Raw genomic sequence first — 19,266 nt, 5'->3', positions numbered from 1 at the left:
CTTTATCTTTTGGAGCGGCGAATGACTGCAAAACTGTCAAATGACTGGCAGTCACCACGCTAACGAAAAGCAACCGCACAATCGTATGATTCAATACTACAAAAAAAAACACCACTACATGTGCATGGCAGAAGTCGGTCGGACTCCGTCCAATACAAACGAATATTTTGCTTGCGTCGGTCCGACGTCCGGGTGACAAACTATTACTGTGAGCAGTCGATTTGGAGACAAAAAGAGAAAGAAAAAATACCTCACCGTATGCTTCCAGTCAGTTTGCAGTTTATATTCTCAAAGCGCAAAGCAAAACGGGAGATCGACTGTTTGCTTTTGCTGAGATGCCGCATGAATTGTAAGACGGCAGCAGCGCAAGCGGCAGATTGACTGGATTCAAAAAACAGTCAAATTATCGTTCAAAAAGCGGAGTTTGAATGCGGAAAGTTCGCATTCACGGCAGTCACATTCAACTTGCGATCCCTTTTCAAGCCCTGCTCACGACCTTAAAAATTACCGACCGATTTCAATTCTCTGTTGTCTGGCAAAAACGATGATGACATCGTCACAAATCGATATTTTATGTTCTATAATGTTTTTCTTAATGTTAAAGCGAGATAGACTACCGAGACAGCGGGAGTCGCAAACTATGACTATGTACAGTCAGTCCACAATCATGTCTCCGCCTGCAGGACGGTTCTCTTGACTCCCAGGAATCAAAGCAGAGGGTCCAAAGCCCCTAAAGGAGATGGTTGTAATAGCAGCTATCCATGGCTATTATGTAAAAATTTGAATGGATAAACCCATAATCCAAGATATGACGCGACCCGTGCCGAGGAATGAATGGTGGAGGGGGTTCTATAAATTCTCTCGCCGCAACGGAGCCTGTGGATTACCAGGGCGCCCTCCACAGCCCTTGCTGCATCAAGCCGATCACTGAACAGTGGACGATTTCTTACCGTGCAAGCTCTCTCTCTGCCGAAAAACAAAGAAACGAATGAGGTGGAGAGGAGAGTAGGGAAGGAGCAGAACTTGAACGATGCGCTAGCAGGGGTTCAGTCCTGATCCTCGTCTATCCTCAACACGCCGACTCATTGTGAGTCGACAAACGAAGATGTGGCTCCAAAACTTTCTACTCACGGATCGAGATTCACTCTGCCTGATCTCTGACTGTGTGCTGGAGGGTGGGCTGAAACATAAGGAGAGCCGAACAGTTATGGCCAGGAGGATGGCTGTACAATCGTTCAAACAATCTAAATAAATATATAACGTCGAGTATCCACCCCTAGGTTACCTAGGTTAGGTTAAAAGTTGCTGAGTCTCAATAAGAGAGATCCCAGAAAGCTTGCCGGTCTTGCGACCGGATATTGTCCGAGTAAATATCATCTTCGGAATCTCAGTTTCGAACAAGATGATATTTAACCTCGGAACCCTTGCTCTGCTATCGTGGAGCACAAATAGTGCGCAGACTGCAGTATCTCAAAAAGGGGATATCTGGTTGGCGTCGCCGATCAGGGTACAAGGTTCATAAACCTAGTCATCCCTGTTTGGCACATGTCTCGCTCCAGCTACCAGCATGTCACTTCCTCAATAAGTGATAGGTAAGCTTGAAGCGTATAGTAAAATAATAAAACGGAGCATACCACAATAGTTCAAAATAATGGACGCAGTAGTAAGAGTACCCAACAGAGGAGATGATCGTAGTCTTGAATGGATTGGGTCAATGTAACAATACGGAGTTCATAGACAAGGTTGGATTAAGGTTTATAAAGAAGGAGAATCGTTCAAAAGGATAGGATGTAGCTAAAATTTCATGGATACCGAAAGGTAAGGCAATTACAATTTTATCATACAAAACTTGTGATACTGATGTGACACGTCCTTCTATCAAACAAACCATCACGTGGGTTAAAGCTGGTGCAGCGAAATTGATTATGAACAGCTTCGAATCAACAGCTGATCAGCCAACTATGTGCCATCGAACAAAACAAATAATAATCGGATGGTGCAATATCTGTGGAGTATGGCGGGTGGAACGTGGAACATAGTTTTTGCCATCTGAATATTTCTAACTAGGTTGTAAGGGCTAGGGGATTTGGCAACGTGAGATCGAGTGCTGTCATGCTGTAGAATCACTTTTTCGCGCCATTGCTCGTACTGTGGTCGTTTTTCGTTCATTCGATATCGTCGCCTAAAAATGGTTTCGTTTGGTTTTAGCAGCTCATAATAAATAAGCCGTCCTGGTTCCACCAAGTTCACAGCCAGCCTTCGCAATGTGAAAATTTTACCAGTGACTTGGAAGGATGACAAACAGTTCCCTTAACTTTCTTTTTTTTAGGTTGATTTCCAAAATGAATTTATTTTTCATCATCTGTCACTCGAATAAAAGGAGAAAATGAACGCTTTCCCTAAATAACGCATATGTTGCATGGAATTAGACATTTTCACGCAACCAAAAGTATATGGTACCGTCGATTCGGGCGAAATTGATCAGTCGGGTGAAATTGATCAGCTTGGACTAACGAGTAAAAAACTCTTTATTCTACGTTTATACTGATTCATAAAGCTGAATATGCACCCATCCATATAAAGATTGAGTTACAGGTCAAAGTCACTCGGCTTTCAGCAAGATTGATCTTGTAAATGGCTTGATTTTTTAAAATTTACTATTTTGATCGAATCGCAATTTTCAACATGCCCGATAAAACTCCTTGCTGTTAACACAAATTTCGTTGCAGAAGGAAATTTTGATAGAACTAATTCGATTCTCTAATTATCTGGCTGTGCTTTGATAATTTCCATGAATAAAATTATGCGACAGAAATTGTTTGATTTGACCTTTTACGAAATAAAACGATTGATAACATCATGAACTGAGGCAACATAGATTTCTAGATCGCTATGGGTGCGAAATGGAGCTGCCACCTGCGAAAGTTTATTCTTTCTGTAAAGCAGAATGGAGATTTATAAAAGGGTGCAAAAGACAGACAATACTTCGCACAAATTTTACAAACGCTCCATATGGCATTTGCATGAGAGTGCAAGAGATCGGTTTGTGCTTACATAGCGAAATGCAACTACACATTCAAAGAGACAGTCAAGCTCCCGTATATGAGGAGAATTAAATTATTTGTTTCACTAGATTGGTGAAGATTGTATACGAAAATCGTACATTTACACATATATACAGCAATGTTTCAACAAAAACAAACGATTACGATGCTAAAATTGGCTTAATATCTTTTCTATCGTTCATATTTATTTAGCAGATGCATCAACCATGCTAATGTAGAGCTGACTGTTTGATTTTTGTGCTAGTTGCTGTACGCGACATTGTTGCCTACATACAGGCAATATCTCGATTACGCCAGATTTTATACTGCACGTAAGGTTATTGCTGTCAGAGCGTATGGTTTAATAGCAATATCGTCTTGATTTCTACGTGATCAATTTCACCCGTTATTTGTAAATTTTCAATTTCACGATTACATTAAGTTTTATCTAAAATAAAACTATTTATATAAGATATAGATGATACTGTCGTGTAGCCAGCACTACAGTACTTATTTTAAAATTGAATCATCTTCCTAAATATGTTTCTATTCAAAGATATTTAAAAAATACTCGAAAAAGTGATCAATTTCACCCGAATTCACGGTACAAAACGAAATCTGTAATCAAAGCGATTTGTTCAACATTTGTTCCTGCCGTTCTGGATCAGGTTTTCTTTTCAGTGTTTTGCTCAATAGATGCTCATTTGACTACAGCACCTTAGCGAAGCAGAATTCGAAAAAGTAGTGTAAAGGACAATTGTAGAGTTAATTATAATTCACAACATTGTTGAAGAGAGTATAGTTTTATCTTTTGTGCCTACGGCGCTATGGGGCTGCTACCCCGGTGGTAGCCAAATGAGTACATACGCGCCGTAAGTACAAAAGCTACATCTATACTTTCTTTGCCAATATTGTAGATATTAGTTAACTCTATAATTGTCCTTCACACTACTTTTTCGAATTCTGTCTCGTTGAGGCGCTGTAGTCCAATGGGCATCTACTGAGCAGAAAACCGAAAATGAAGCTTGTTCTGGATTTGTCGAAATCATCTAATACTTACTGCTTGAGCCATCTATTGACACACAGCGCGAATTTAGTTGCGCATCTAATAAAAATTGACGTGCATTGACTATAATGGCTTTTGGATATGTATAAAAAAATATTCTACAACATGTATTTAAAGTTAAATCTTCACGAACAAGTTACTTTGCTTAGCTTAATTGATGTCGAACGTTTTGAAGCATTTTTGGTTTTTTATCGGCAGTTTTCTGAAACGAAATCATAAAAATGTATATTTATGCTTTTTGTTTCATTTAGTCATGCATAACAACAACATCGTATTAGCAAACAACAATTAAGCGCAGATTATATTAGCCATTGTACAGCAATATGACATACCTATATACGTTTCCAGTTATATGTACCTACTTTCGCGACATGCTACTACATACAGTCAACCAAAAAAGTATTCGGACAGCAGCGCATAAAATTTTCTTTTAGAAATTTTGCACAGTATTTTTGCAAAGAATGGTAACACATATTTTTTAAAACAATGTTTAACTAAAGCATATTTAGATGCACAACAAAAATTCGGGGAAAAGCTTTCCGTTTTGAAGATAGGGTACATATAGTTTGAATTCCTCAAAAATGCAGCCAAAAAAGTATTCGGACAGTTAACTATTAGTTGAAACAAATGTCCTTTCTCGCTCAACTACTACCTTGTAGGACCATTTACATTCTTGATGACCTGTTTTATTCTGTTTGGGATAAAATTAACAATTTTTTAAATATCCCTCTGTGAATTGCTGACCATTTTTTTACAAGAGCTCGGTTTAAGTCATTGTGATAAGAAATCGAATGATTTCTCATTTAGAAATGAGATTATCTAGAAAGATATTCAAAAGGGTTCAAATCTAGACTGAATGCTGATGTTTCGATAGCTCTAGGACAATTATATGGTGCCTACCGCTTACAATTATCGACAGTATGTTTAGATTCAACATCCCGGTACAATATGTATGTACCACACAATTACAATTTTGCTTTAATTTCACCTAAAATTATTCAGGTAGTTGAGTTTACATTTAGTTCTATCCAAAAATATATATCTTTGGTGCCTCGGTGCTTTCCAAGCACCCCAGCAAGGTATGACATCAACAACCCTTATGCAAGAATAACTAAAAGAGAAGGGTTACAAGCGAAAAATCACTCGTCAGCAAGTAAACGAGCAATGCGGTTAGTGTCATACCTTGTTGGGATGCTTGGAAAGCTCCAAGGTAGCAAAGATATATATTTTTGGATAGAACTAAGTGTAAACTCAATTATCTGAACAATTTTAGGTGAAATTAAAGCAAAATTGTAATTGTGCGGCACATACATATTGTACCGGGATGTAGAAACTAAACATACTGTCGATAATTGTAAGCGGTAGGCACCATACAATTGTCCTAGAGCTATCGAAACATCAGCATTCAGTCTAGATTTGAACCCTTTTGAACATCTTTTTAAATAATTTTATTTCTAAATGAGAAATCATTCGATTTCTTATCACAATGACTTAAACCGAGCTCTTTTAAAAAAATGATCAGCAATTCACAGAGGGATATTTGAAAAATTGTTAATTTTATCCCAAAAAGATTAAAACAGGTCATCAAGAATGTAAATGGTCCTACAAGGTAGTAGTTGAGCGAGAAAGGACATTTGTTTCAACTAATAGTTAACTGTCCGAATACTTTTTTGGCTGCATTTTTGAGGAATTCAAACTATATGTACCCTATCTTCAAAACGGAAAGCTTTTCCCCGAATTTTTGTTGTGCATCTAAATATGCTTTAGTTAAACATTGTTTTAAAAAATATGTGTTACCATTCTTTGCAAAAATACTGTGCAAAATTACTAAAAGAAAATTTTATGCGCTGCTGTCCAAATACTTTTTTGGTTGACTGTACATATCATTTTCATCTAAGAAAACTTTAATTCTGCTGAATAAATCAGCTGTGTGGGCGTGTGTGCGTTAGTATTTACCTGCGTAAATAATCTTACTCGATTTTATCAGCATTGGCTTAACTTATTTAAGCACACGTGGCGTTACGTGAAAGGTTTCGTGATCATCTAGAGATTTAGAACCTGATTTCTTCTTTAAACGTTAGCTGTTGAATGTACACACTCTACTGCTGAAAGGACAGTTTTCACCATTTTTAGTAAATCAACTTCGATGGAGTTATATAGACTTTCGATAAACCAGTCGCCAAGTCGTTGAGTATCAAAAATCCGAATTTTTCCATATATATATATTGTACACTTTGGCGTACTTGATCGGTAGAAAATTGGAAATTCCATAGTGGAAAAATTACCCTTGTGAAATATTTTGCATAGTTATTTCTGGATAATTCGCAGTGAAATTACTATATTATTTTGTTCGATAAAGATATTTTGTATTCAAGAATAACGTTGAAAACGAAGTCAGATTACCTGCGTATTGTGACATAAAAGCGCATAATCACTATTAGGTGAATTGAGCTTGTTTTTTATCCATATACATCGAATAATCACTACCGGGAGCGTTTAGTAATGATTCAAATCTCAGGTACACCGAATCTCTGAACGATCATCATCTAACACCCACTACAATATAACGCGACAAATATTTTTAAAGAGCGGCGGACAGCGCAGAGCAATCGAGCATGATAATTACTAGTGATAACATGTGACCGTTGTCGGTAGAGTCGCGTGTCGTCAGTCTGGATAGCTAAATTGCACCGTGGAATCGGAGTTTGTAGCGAACCTTGGTAAACTTCAATATTTAATTGATTAAGCGATGGAAGAAAGCGGACATAAACGCCCAGTACTGGTTGACGATGGTTCGTTGATTCTTTACTATAATCAATATAGTTATTACTGCCAAAAGGTAAGTTCATATAAAATGTACATTGACTATACCTAGTAATGGCCGAAAAGAATGTTTACATTACCTACTTACATAAGTTTCACAACTGATGCTCACTATAATTTCAAGGTTGCATACGTTGGCTCAATGGGGAGATACATGTTCAAGATGTGCTTTCATTTTCTTCAAATTCGATGAAGTGCATGCACTGTTCTATAAAAATGATGATAGGTAGTTAGAAACAAGAATGTCTGTTGTATCATATTTTTAAATCAAAATTTTTTTTAACGGAATTAATACTCCTTTTGTTTCCATTAAATCGTTGATAAACCCAAAAATACTTATTTTTGATTCTACAATTTTTTTTTGATAGAAGCTGTAGCTATTTGATGGCAGTTTGTTTATTATTCGATTCTTGCATAGTGCAGGAAAACTCCGACTTTGCAACATAAAATAGGAGAGAGAGTTGTCATATATCATTTAAAAATAGCTTTATAAAGGGCACAGTTGATGGATTTTCCCGGGAAAATTCAAGTGAAACGTATAGATTTTCCCGTACATCGCTTATTTTAAAAATTCATCAAAGCCGTGGGGCGCTTAAACCGTCATTAGACATTACCCTTCTTTATCGACAGAATTCGCAACCGGCTGTTTAGAGTACAGGAAAATTACGGGGCCAGCGTAACGATCCTGCTTGCTGACACTATCTAGCAAGCATCGCCTAGCCGAGATTCGAACATTCGACGACTGGCTTGTTAGACCAGCATCGTACCTCGAAGCTAACTGGGCGGTTTCATATGTAAGTTAATTTCTTCAACAATACAGGAAAAAGTTGTCTGAAAAAAAAAAGTTTTCCAGTTTTCCGAAGTGGTGGAAAACTGAAATGAAAAGTCGGATAGGAATACAGCAATGGCCTTCCAAAAATTTGCTATTTACTGTCGAATTACAGAGAACCAACATATCGTAGTTTCCTGAAACGCTTGGAAACATTCTAAACCTAAAGCGATAGACTGTAGCGCACTTTGCTACGTTGTAGGACGGCAATCGCACAGAGGTTGTATGGGGGAATCTTGACCTTGACATCTATCTTCAATTCTACGAAATAAAATGTTGCTAGAGAATCTTGTTAAATAAACATAATGATAAGCGTGTATTTGTAGATTTTTCGAGAAGCTGAATTTGGATTATGCCAGGCGCGAATTATTGTGTATGCAATATTCGGAAAACTTCCAGAGATTTAGAACTTTAACTTGCGTGCTGAAAGTCGATGGAATTTTCCGTGCTTCTTTTCAGAGATACAATTTTCTGTTTCGATTCTGTTTGCAATGGAGGCACGAGGTATGCTACTTTTAATGGTAAGAAAATGATTATTTCCGACCAATAATAACAGGGCGGCAACTCAACCACCCTGTTCGGAGAACAGGGAAAATCAGGAAAACAACATTTTTTTCACCAGGAAAAACCAGGAATTTTAATGCAAAACTATGAAAAAATTCAAATGCTTGCTGATGACTTAGTTACTTTTTTGCAATGTCCGCCGGTTCGGTAGCACAAAGCGATTAAGTCTGGTTTCTCAACGACCAACGGCCGTTAACCTCTAGGTCTGCCCTTTCTGATTTTTCCGTGAACTCCAGTTGACTACATTCCTGCAGATATCATTCGCTCCCCTCCTTAAAATTTATCAGATCCACCTCCTACGCTTCCGAATTTCTATTTCTCTCTCTCTCTCTGGCTGTATTTGGAATTATCGACGATGAAGTTCCGAATTTAAAATCCAAGTGTAAGACCATCAAGAGTGATGTATCACAGGTAACGGTTGACAAAAACCTATACAGGGATACCTCGTATAAGACAATTTATAATTTCAAAAAGTTGTCTTATATCGAAACATGATTTTTGCACAAAAATTTGGCATTAGCAGAAGCCAATTTTGCTCTGTGTTGTGTGTTTATGTTTTTTGAACTATTTAATATTGTTTGAGCTATTAGTTGATTACAATTTTTTGGATTATTTTGAAATAATGAACATCTTTATGGCGCCGCTTTTGGAATGGAACATTTGCTCTGGTGTCGTTACCAACTATGTCAAAGGGATTTGTCTTATATCGAGGTAAAAATTGTCTTATATCGAATTATTGTCTTATATCGAGGTTGTTTTATAACGAGGTTGTCTTATATCGAAGTATCCCTGTAGTTAAAAAAACACATAAAACATAAAAAAGGCTTATATTTTCAATGTATTTGCCCTTTTATAAATTCTCAATCAAAATTTGTTTACTAGAAAGCTCAGCAATTTCTTTCATTCAAAATTAAATCGTAAAAATCGGTTGATAGGTTCAAAAATTATGAATTAAAAATGCAATTTCGTGGCAAAAATAGGAAATTTAGACAAACTCAGGAAGGGGCACTCCAACACCAAATAGAAAACGATCAAAAAGTTTTTTGAAAAGGAATATGCGCCAAGATACGCACACAAAGTTTGGAAAAAATAGAAACATTATTAAATTTCGGTCAATTCAAGCTTTTTACCGTAAGATTCAAATTGTAAGTTCAACTACCATTCCAGGTGGTGTGGGCACTGCTTGAAAAGGATATCAAATTCAACAAGTACGAGGTGGATGTCGTAAATGATGAACAATTCTCTGAGTGGTTTCTGGAGCTGAATCCTCGTGGAGAGCTGCCCGTACTGCAGAACGGGTTGCTGGTTGTTGCTGGATCAACTAGAATTTTAGATTATTTAGAGGAAAACTTCCCTGAAGGTAACTAATAAAATATAGTCAGATAATTTGCTCGATTTTATATTGTCTATCTATTGAAAAATATTTGCAATTTAAAGCCATTTTTGCTATAACTAAATCACAACAACCATATTTGTTTTCAGCAAAATCGTTAGCTTTACCTCGAGATGTGGAGAAAAAGATACAGCTTTTTAAAAGCACAATAGATAACTTACCGATTGGAGTTATCACAATTGGTTCTTTTCTACACCCAAAAACAGTCGTTTCACCAAAATCGCCCTTCGTACAACCAGTTCGTTATACGATTCTGGAACGTGATGAAACTATTAGCAATCGATTGCTAGCCTATGCTGAAAAGTTTCCTGCATTCAGTGACGTTTTGGAAAGAAAAGCTGAATTCCACGATAGAAAACGAGAGGTGCTAGCGACTGAACAGTATTATTGTACATTGCTGGAAAGATTAGACGACTTCATGGGAGAGTTGGAGTTACATCTCGCAAAAGTAAACGTCGAACATAGCTGGATTGTGGGCCGAGATATTACCCTAGTTGATATCGGTTTAGGCTGCCTATTGTATCGATTATACGTATTAGGATTGGAAGACCGATTTTGGGCAAATGGAAAGATGTCTGAATTGGCTAAATATTTTGAAAAAATAATGGCAACCAATAGTTTTCAGAATACACTGCCTACAAAGACCTCACTTTTGAAAACGATTTGGCTTAATACACCATCAACGTATAAAGCTGGAATTGCTGCGTTCTCATTCTCATCGATGATAATAGGTTCTACGTTACTGAAGAGATAAAAATAGATGATACAACCAGGCACCATTTGGGGTGACACAAATATGATGAAGTTTGATAAGCCTTAAATTGTTTATATAAATACTATTTAGGATAATAAATATTGCAAATGCGATTGGAAATATAGTAAAACTAGTGGACATCAAAAAATCTTTTTTATTTTCCCTTTAGTGGTCTAGTTAACCAGTGATTATGAACAAGAGATTTCAGTGTTGGATAGAATTTCACTAATTCCATAATTCGCTAATAAGCGTGGGTAATTTAGCCAATTAGCGTTTTCGTTAAAGTTGCAGCACGCACAGAAATCGTTAGATTCACCCAGACTTAGCGTAAAGTGGGGCAAGACAGGTAACGGGGCAAGATGGGTCAGTTGCAGTAACATGAAAGTTTTAGCTTAATAGAAGCCAACGATTTTTTCATATATAGTACCTAAAGTAATGTTCATGTATAATCGTAGCTTATCTATCTATATATTCGTAGCTTATCTTTTATCCATTTTCGAAAGAAAAGTCAGTTGCATTAATATGAAAGTTTTAATTTCTCCTGCCAAAATTTCTACGTTTCTTACGCGATTCATAAAATAAGCAAAACGAATCAGACCTAATATTTCGTCACCAGAGAAAATAGCAATGTTTTCTGTGTGCGCTTATCATTTCTACAACCACATTTCACATAACATAATAAAGTTTGTTATGGACACAGATGTTTTACACAAAGAAGTATTTTGTATTACCAGCACAAAAGAGGTCATGGGTCACACACAATTGTGGGCCATTTAAGCTTTAGCTGCTAATTTCCGTTTAATTATCACCGACTGATTGATCAGATTATTGGTGCTACTTATGTGTAACAATTTTATCCATTAATTAGTATAATATTCACGCGTTAATCTGCAGATAAAACTAAAATGACCCATAATTGTGTGTGACCCATGATTGTGGACTGACTGTATATTTTATCCATCAGACAGTCAATCCGACACAAGGTTAGTTTTTCGACAGTTTTTTTTGTCTAATTTTTATTTTGTTTCGTTTTGTTCATTTTTGTCGACGATTTTAAAATATGGAAACCGGTTTTCTGCAGTAACAATGAATTATTTATGTTGCTGTAAACAATTCACAAAGGTTTTCGATAAAAAAACGCCTTTTTTGGTATATGACCCATTTTGCCCCGTACTTTTTGGAAGCTGAAAATAATAAGTGAAATGTACCAAAAAATATAATCTTCGAAAAATCGGACTTGTTGGTTTTTTCGGAGGAGATTATTAATGACTTTAACTAAATGAATAGTGGGTTAAAATTGAATGCGTAGAGAAACGCATCGAATGCTTTCCTTAAGTAGCCCGTCTTACCCCACCTGACCTTAAACCCTTGAAATCGCTAGTCGAGTTGCCAAAATTACACGAAAGCTGGAAAATCATTCAAACTTCATTGGTTTTATATTCCATTGATCAGATATAATGCCTTAGACACAAAAAGCCTCGTTTTAATAATATTACTATTGCAGTATGAAAATAGTGTTATTGCATATTAAAGACAACAAGGAATAACTATTAAAAAAGAAAGAGTTATGCTTCAAAATGAAATTTTATTGAACAAATTCGGTAAAAAAGAAAAACAAAATATAGTATTTACAAACTTTCCATATGCATAAAATCACCCGCGCCCTGGTTTGTTACACTCCCGCAAAATTACATACTAGCTAACTAAGTAAAACTCGAGAAGGGTCAACATTCAAATTTAGAGTGTCGATGAAAACACTAGCAATTGTTAGTGTGGACATAAACCTATCAAAGATGCAATGATCTTTCATTGCTTGTTCGAAATCTAGCTTATTGTAGTCATGCAAGGTAAATAACATCGATAGTTCTTGGGGAAACATTTCGATATCAGTTTAGTGGCCTATTCTGCTCTATCTTTGGTTGCTAATAAAAGACGCATGTGCAGATGATTGTCTTGATAGTAAGCTATCCATAGCAGCAAGAAATATGAGCCGCCAAGATCTTATTCGTTCTATTCATTCGGATCCGTTCTTCGGTAAGAACTATACTGAAACCGATTCCCTGGGTTGATATCGAAATATCCCCCGGCAGGCGGTCTTATTCGTGATGCATTAATGTTGAAGGAGCTAGATGTACTTACAAATGTTGGTGACGAAGGTGTTGCGTTTGCATCCATCGACGAAGTGAATCCTCCAGTAGGATTGTTGCTGGAAGCAGATTGTTGTTGTCTAGCAGCGTACAGAGGCATGCCCATGAATTTTGGTATGTCCTGAGACTGCGAAGAATTTGATTGTAGTAAACTAGCTCGCCTTCGTAATCCGATTTCTGCTGATCGCGACGTAATCTGGTAATTGAAAAGACCTTTGCCTACTGGATCGGGCAATAATGTCGGTGCAGGGTACCAAGCTCGATACGTTAAGTACCACGTTAAAACAGCAATAATGCCACTGACAACTTTTTCTACCATTCGGTGATAGTATAACATGGTTCCGACTAGCATTATGTCCCACAGCAGTTGCAGCATTGTCATTCCAACAAAGAGAAGTCTTATTGTTGGTGTATATCGTGTATAAAAATATTTTAATGCTTTCAGATCATCGTCTTTCAAACTCTTCAGAGGATTTGTGGCCTGCGTTACTTCATTTTTTGCGCGATTATGTTCTTCATTGCGAAGGTGTTCCTTGATACTTTCCCATCCTATAATTGACCGCGCTTCTTCCATTAGAATAAGACTCGAGTAAATTAATATGAATGCATGGCCAGAAATATCGAATCCGCTCCACAAGTGCCCAGCTTTCAAGCAACCTGATTTTGAATCAAATCCTCTAACGCTGCAACGGCCATACGTTGATTCGATAATATTGAACAGTTTGGTCCACACAAACCAAAAACTCGTCGCTATACCAAGCCTGGGAAGATGGTTTTTAACCAACCTTTGATGGTCACCACAACACACTGTTACTGAAGTCATTGCTAGAAACGGTAATGAGAATAACAATGTCCATGCCCAACCCATCTTAACGAAATATACGTTAAATAGATTATCTGATCTTGCTAGATACGTTTTGGGGTAGGGCAAAAAATCTCCAATTAGGGAAATAAAGAATAAGCTACCCAAATAGAGCGGCACTTTCAGATTGGTATCAAAAAATATGATCTTTTTGCACACGTGCAGCACCATCATGGTAAGGACTTCTTTGATGGATGTCGGTGTTGCTGTCGGACGCGTTCCTTTTGCTTCAGCACGTGCCGTAGTATCGTTAACACTAGCCCGGAAGTTCATGTTTGGTCGTTGTGTGTTGCCTGGTTGTGTGTGAATAGGTTTGCGCTTTGTAGCCATTTTCCGATTTCAAAGAACACTCCGTAAAATCTGAAATAATAGTTAACAAAGTTACATATATCCGCTAATACCGAAAGAAATCCGTTACTGAAGATTTAATACTAAATATGGTAATCATTCATAATCAACAGAAATCCTACTTCATAAGCAGACGCAGTGAAATTAAAAATAAATATTACAGGAGCTTGTGACTGAGTGAGATCCAGCTGATCGTAAATGTTCCAAAAATAACAAAATTAAAACAAAAAGCAATAGCTAAAACGTATACTTACATCAGCTGTAAAACGGCTCTTTAGGTTTATCGTAAATTTAGGTCGATCTTATGAATGCACTTTAACCCTATTCACTATGATTGAAGACAATAACAATTTCAAATCATTGCGATTTGCAAATACGAAATGAGGAATCTTTTGTCAAAGGTTCAACGTCACAAATAACAGGTCCAGCAAACCGCGTTAACGGTGTTGTGTGTAAGGAAGAAAAGGAGAGAAATATGTTTGCTTTTGTTTCACCATTTCTTTGACATATCCAGGGATGCCAGGTGATTTTTTGAAAGTCTTCACAAATCAAGAATACACTCAAAATATATTTCACGTCGAAGTTACCTGAAAAGTTATGTGAATATTTCCCACCCAGCTTTTCTTGTACTATTTACGTGATTTTCAGGTAGTTCGCATGCATACTAATGCGTTAACGTGAAAATCAGATAGATGTTATTATTTTTTCCAATAACAATCATCTGAAAGTCACGTAAATCCCTGTAGAGAAATTTACGTGATTTTTCACGTGGAAAGGACGTGTGGATTATTTTGAGTGTAATGTCTTCATTTGAAGATAGAATTAACAAAAGAGCGAATGTCGCAAGCGTAAACAAACCGAGTGAGGGTTGATTTTCCTATGCTGGTCCAGCAAAAAGTAACTCTCACTCGTTTTGTTTACATTTGCGACATTCGCCCTTTTGTTAATTCTATCTAGACATGTCTTCACTTCTGGCATCTCTGGACATAATAGACCAAATCAAGGTGACGTCATCTGGCAGATACTGGCGCCCTTGTTTACAAACAGACCGCAGAGTCCAAAAAAGTTTCACCTGTTTAAACGGCAAGTTTGTTGTTTAAACCGAGTTTAACCAGCATTAGGACTAAATTTAAAAGCCAATATGCCTGTAAACTGTTAAAACACTCGCTACATTCGCTATAAACGAAAAGGAAAATTTTCCAAAACGTAAACAAGGGCGTCAGTATCTGTCAATTGACGGTATGATGATTTGGTCTATAGATCATTTTGCGATGACGTCATTTTGCCGTCAAATGACACCACTTGGTGGTTTGTTTACATGTTTTTGTCACATCCAGCAGTTTCGATTTGAAATTTCGTGAAGGATTACTGCATCAATTTCTGTAAAATGCATGTAAGGCACTTTCTCTTCAATAAAAACTATAAATTTCTATCATTATCTGCCGGACAAAGATAGAAAACTCAATTCAAAATTTAACACCACGTAAACAAACCACCAAGTGCTGTCAAAAAAGTGTGGTTAGGAGCTCCCGTGTAATGATCTATATGTCTGATGGCGTTTTGACCAAGGGGTTTCCAACAGCAATGATTACTACGCATCTTCGAAAAAAGTTACTTTTGATTACTTTACTGATTACTTCTGATTACCAGTAATCAATCTCTTGTGATTACTATAAATTAATCATGATTACCAATGATTACTTAAGATTATCATTGATTACTCTACTGATTACCATTGATTACCTAATTAATTCGTAAATGATTACAAAAGTAATCTCTGATTACTACGCACTTATATGCCCTACTGGAAACCCCTAGGTTTTGACGGCAGTGCTGCCCCACACGCTTAGACAGGGCTACTCAGTGTCTGAGTTGAAATTACTCATTATTAAACCGTTGTATGGAGCTGTCAAAAAATGAGTAGAATTGAATGTTGTCACTGTGCAAAAACTACTCAAAATTGATTTTTCCGCTATCAGTTTTTTTTCGCAAAAATTTGTAGCTGGTTCGCTGTGGTTTTTCGTGTGTTTATGTTTTTTGTGCAAAAATGGAAAAATTTAGGCAAGTCGAGTGCAATTGTGTATTTTTTACGACTGTGCCAGCGGTAGCCGATACGGAAAAATGTACTGATCAAGTATTCCACGTAATAATAAGGAATAATTATTGAAGTGCAAATTGTTTCCATTGCCAACAGCGGATGCCACCCGACAGTCTCAGAATCCTGATTTTTTTTCCGACCTGTCGTACTTAGTTACGGAGCCTCATCACGCCCTTCCAGTTATGGATGAAAATCGTTAGGCCAATTAGCATCGAAGAGGCTTTCGTCATTGGCTGCTGTATCAGCTTCTCTTATGGAATCCGCTATTGCAGACAACCTACAGATCACGGTGGGAAACCTGTCGACGAAGCTGCTGGTGATAATGTTGTGCAGGACATATTCACGGCCTCGGATGACGGCAGATTAATGACGAAGAATTAAATACCGGTGAGATCGTTTTCAACTTCACCTGTTATCTATTTGCTTTTCCTATTCCTATCTATTTGCATTTATACCAACATTTTATTATTCCTTATAATTATGATCATTGTTATTCATCTAAGCAAATAATCCATGTCCAGTCAACATATCTTTAGTAGTTAGGTAGATAGTGTTTCTTTCTATTTTCAGAGAGGGAAATAAGCTGCTTCCCAGATAACACAAAATCGTAATAGAAAGTTCACATTAAATTGTTTTCATGTCAATTTCACATTGAAATTGTATAATGGTTAGAGTATGTCAAATCGAAGTGAACAATAAGTTGTTTTGCAGTCGTGCGTGTCTTCATATACAATTCTAGACTGTGAATTATAAAGCAGTATAGACGATTGCAATATTTGATTATATCTTAATCATATATTCAGGAGTATTTAGTTGCGTGTTATAAAAACTACGCAAAATAGAATTACAAATAATTGTCGAAATTTTCGCACGTATATCGCCTCCACTTTGGTACATATATGCTCTTATATGGCGTGAAATATAACTTTTTCGTTCAGATATGATTTCGTATATCTCAGTTGCAATCGAGATATACAAACCAAATGGTTTACTGGGTTAAGCCTTGGCCTATTGTAGCCTAACTGTGGTTAATGCCATAAGTTCATCCCCAATGGTCCGGAGTATCACTTAACTTTTATAAGCAAAAATACTTCCAACCAAATTTGGCATGTGAGGGTTTTTGGAGGCAATTTTTTTCTATGATGAATTAGGACCCCCCGGCCATTCCTTAGGAGGGGGAGCTCCCATACAAATGAACTAGAAATTTCCGCATATCTCGAGAACTAATCAAGCAAATTGAATCAATTTTGACATGTGGGGGTTTTTGCGGGCAAGAATTGTTGGTATGATGAATTGAGACCACTCCCCTCTTTAGGAGGGGGGAGGGGACCTAATACAAATTCCGTCATATCTTGAGAACTAATCAAATAAATGGAACCAAGTTTGGAACGTGAGGGTTTAACGAGACATGATTATTTCATTGGTGAATTGAGACCCCTCTCCCTCTAAGAGGGGTACAAATAAAATACAAATTTCCTCATAAATCGCGAACTAACCTAGTAAATGGAACCAAATTTTACATGTGAGTGTTTTTGGAGGCAAGAATTTTTTCTATGGTGAATTAAGAAGACCCCTACCCTTTTAAGAGGGGGGCTCCCATACAAATGCAACACAAATTTACACATAACTCAAGAACTAATCAAGCAAATAGAACCATATTTGGCATATGCGAACATTTGGAGGCAAGACTTTTCTATGGTGGTTTGAGACCACTCCCCTTCTGGAAGAGGGGGCTCTCATACAAATAAAACAGGTTTTTTGCGTAACTCAGAAACTAATCCAATTCGAGAAATTTAAGACTCCATAAGACATTAGTCAATAACAATACCACCAAAAACTACCTTTAGTAACACTAGATGATTAAGAGTGAGACAGCCGCAGGTCACTGCGAGGATGAGGATGCAGCCCTCAACAGAAATCTGTCTAGATTTATTTATTTTTCTAGGTCTACTGACCTCTATCCAGCTTTCCACGAGCGATACTGGCGGGTATTGGGCACAAGTGGGCACAGTCTTTTGACATACATTCATAGCAGGTACGTCGGGTTTGCTCTGATGGAGTTACTATGGAAACATCCATGCTGTTCGAGTGTAAAAATGTAAACATTGTTTAGTTTTGCCGATCAGCTGAAGAGGAACATAATTGAACGAATTCAAACTTTTGTGGTCATAATTTTCTGAAATCACCCGCTCAAAATATTTTTTATAATCGTACGAATTTAACACTCCAGTGCACTTAGTGGCTAACATTAACTTCATATTGGTCGAGCCGTGGTCATGTTTGCTCTCGAACAGCGTCTCGGTTCGATAAGAAACTTTTAGTTGCGTATTTGGACGTTCTCCCCGAAGTTTCTGCAGGATTTGTCGGAGAGTAAAAATTTGATCCGTAGTAGCACGGGCCCCCATAAAGCCCGCCTGATACTGCCCTACGAATTCTCTTGCTACTGCTACAGTGGACCCCCGTTCGTTTGAACAATTGCTCATGCAAACTAACGGGGTTAGTTTTTAATTTGAACAACTGGCAACCCTAAATATGTTAAAACTTGTAGGAATTGGCCGCCCTGCTCTTTGTTATTGTTTTGGTGGTTTGATTTAGTTCGCACTTGCAAGCAGTGACTATTTCATTCTTCGATCGGATTTCGGTCATAATCGTTGGGAAAACGGAATGTGAAACAAAATAAACACGCTAGGTTAGTACAAACAACCCGTGCTTATGTGCATTGTCTGCATAAGCAAATGATGTCGTATTCATCCTGGTGCCACTAAGGCGGCAAGAAATATCGTACAACAAACGGATATCACCATTGGCGGCGTCGGTTTCACCTTGTTCGGCTAGGGAGTTAGTCCAGGCTCTCTTGTTCCGCCTAGGCCATGGCGTCCCATTACACGTTCAAGATCCGCATTGTTTGAGCCAATCTTCGCATTGAAGTCGCCCATGTGGAATTGGATGTCCCCTTTTGGGATTTTCTCAACCACACTGTTCAGCTGGCTGTAGAAACTCTCTTTCTCCTGCAGGTCGGCATCATCTGTTGGCGCATAGCACTGGATTGCTGTAAGGTTCCTAACCCGTGTTCTAAATCTGGCAACGATTATTCTTTTGTTCAACGATTCTCACTGCATCAGGGCTGCATGTGCCCTTGGGCTCAGTAGGACTCCTCCTCCTTCTCGAGTAGCAATTTCACCTCGTATACCAGAATAAAGCAAGACTTTCCCGGATGATGTCTTGTGTTCGCCAGTACCCGGCCAGCGGACCTCGCTCAGCCCCAGGATTTCAAGCTTCAGGCGGCCAGCTTCCCTGCAAGATGAGCCAGCTTGCCCTGCTGGGCAAGGGTCAGTATA

The 19,266-nt window shown here is 37.6% G+C and overlaps 2 protein-coding genes across 2 annotated transcripts; one reads left to right on the top strand and one right to left on the bottom strand.

The window, feature by feature from the left end:
* Positions 1-6,859: 6,859 nt before the first annotated feature.
* LOC128736081 (ganglioside-induced differentiation-associated protein 1) lies at positions 6,860-10,545 on the top strand. Its single transcript, XM_053830564.1, has 3 exons — positions 6,860-6,949; positions 9,494-9,686; positions 9,809-10,545. The coding sequence occupies exons 1-3, from the start codon at positions 6,860-6,862 to the stop codon at positions 10,471-10,473; spliced, it is 948 nt and encodes a 315-aa protein (XP_053686539.1). The 3' UTR covers positions 10,474-10,545.
* A 1,504-nt stretch (positions 10,546-12,049) lies between these two features.
* On the bottom strand, positions 12,050-14,249 carry LOC128734971 (acyl-coenzyme A diphosphatase FITM2). The gene is made up of 2 exons (XM_053829392.1): positions 14,085-14,249; positions 12,050-13,842 (listed from the first exon to the last, which is right to left on the bottom strand). Exon 2 carries the CDS (start codon positions 13,810-13,812, stop codon positions 12,484-12,486), a length of 1,329 nt encoding a protein of 442 aa, XP_053685367.1. The 5' UTR covers positions 13,813-13,842; positions 14,085-14,249; the 3' UTR covers positions 12,050-12,483.
* Between the last annotated feature and the right edge of the window lie 5,017 nt (positions 14,250-19,266).

The sequence above is a fragment of the Sabethes cyaneus genome, chromosome 2 (assembly GCF_943734655.1).
Source record: "Sabethes cyaneus chromosome 2, idSabCyanKW18_F2, whole genome shotgun sequence".
Lineage (NCBI taxonomy): Eukaryota > Metazoa > Arthropoda > Insecta > Diptera > Culicidae > Sabethes > Sabethes cyaneus.
The sequence above is the reverse complement of the archived record's forward strand: the minus strand, read 5'-3'. Positions and strand labels throughout refer to the sequence as shown.

Excerpts from the sequence above, each read along its gene's own strand:
- LOC128734971 (XM_053829392.1), bottom strand. The coding sequence starts at position 13,812 with ATGGCTACAAAGCGCAAACCTATTCACACACAACCAGGCAACACACAA.
- LOC128736081 (XM_053830564.1), top strand. The coding sequence starts at position 6,860 with ATGGAAGAAAGCGGACATAAACGCCCAGTACTGGTTGACGATGGTTCG. Across the intron at positions 6,950-9,493 it reads ATAGTTATTACTGCCAAAAG|GTGGTGTGGGCACTGCTTGA; the intron begins GTAAGTTCATAT and ends CTACCATTCCAG. Across the intron at positions 9,687-9,808 it reads AGAGGAAAACTTCCCTGAAG|CAAAATCGTTAGCTTTACCT; the intron begins GTAACTAATAAA and ends ATTTGTTTTCAG.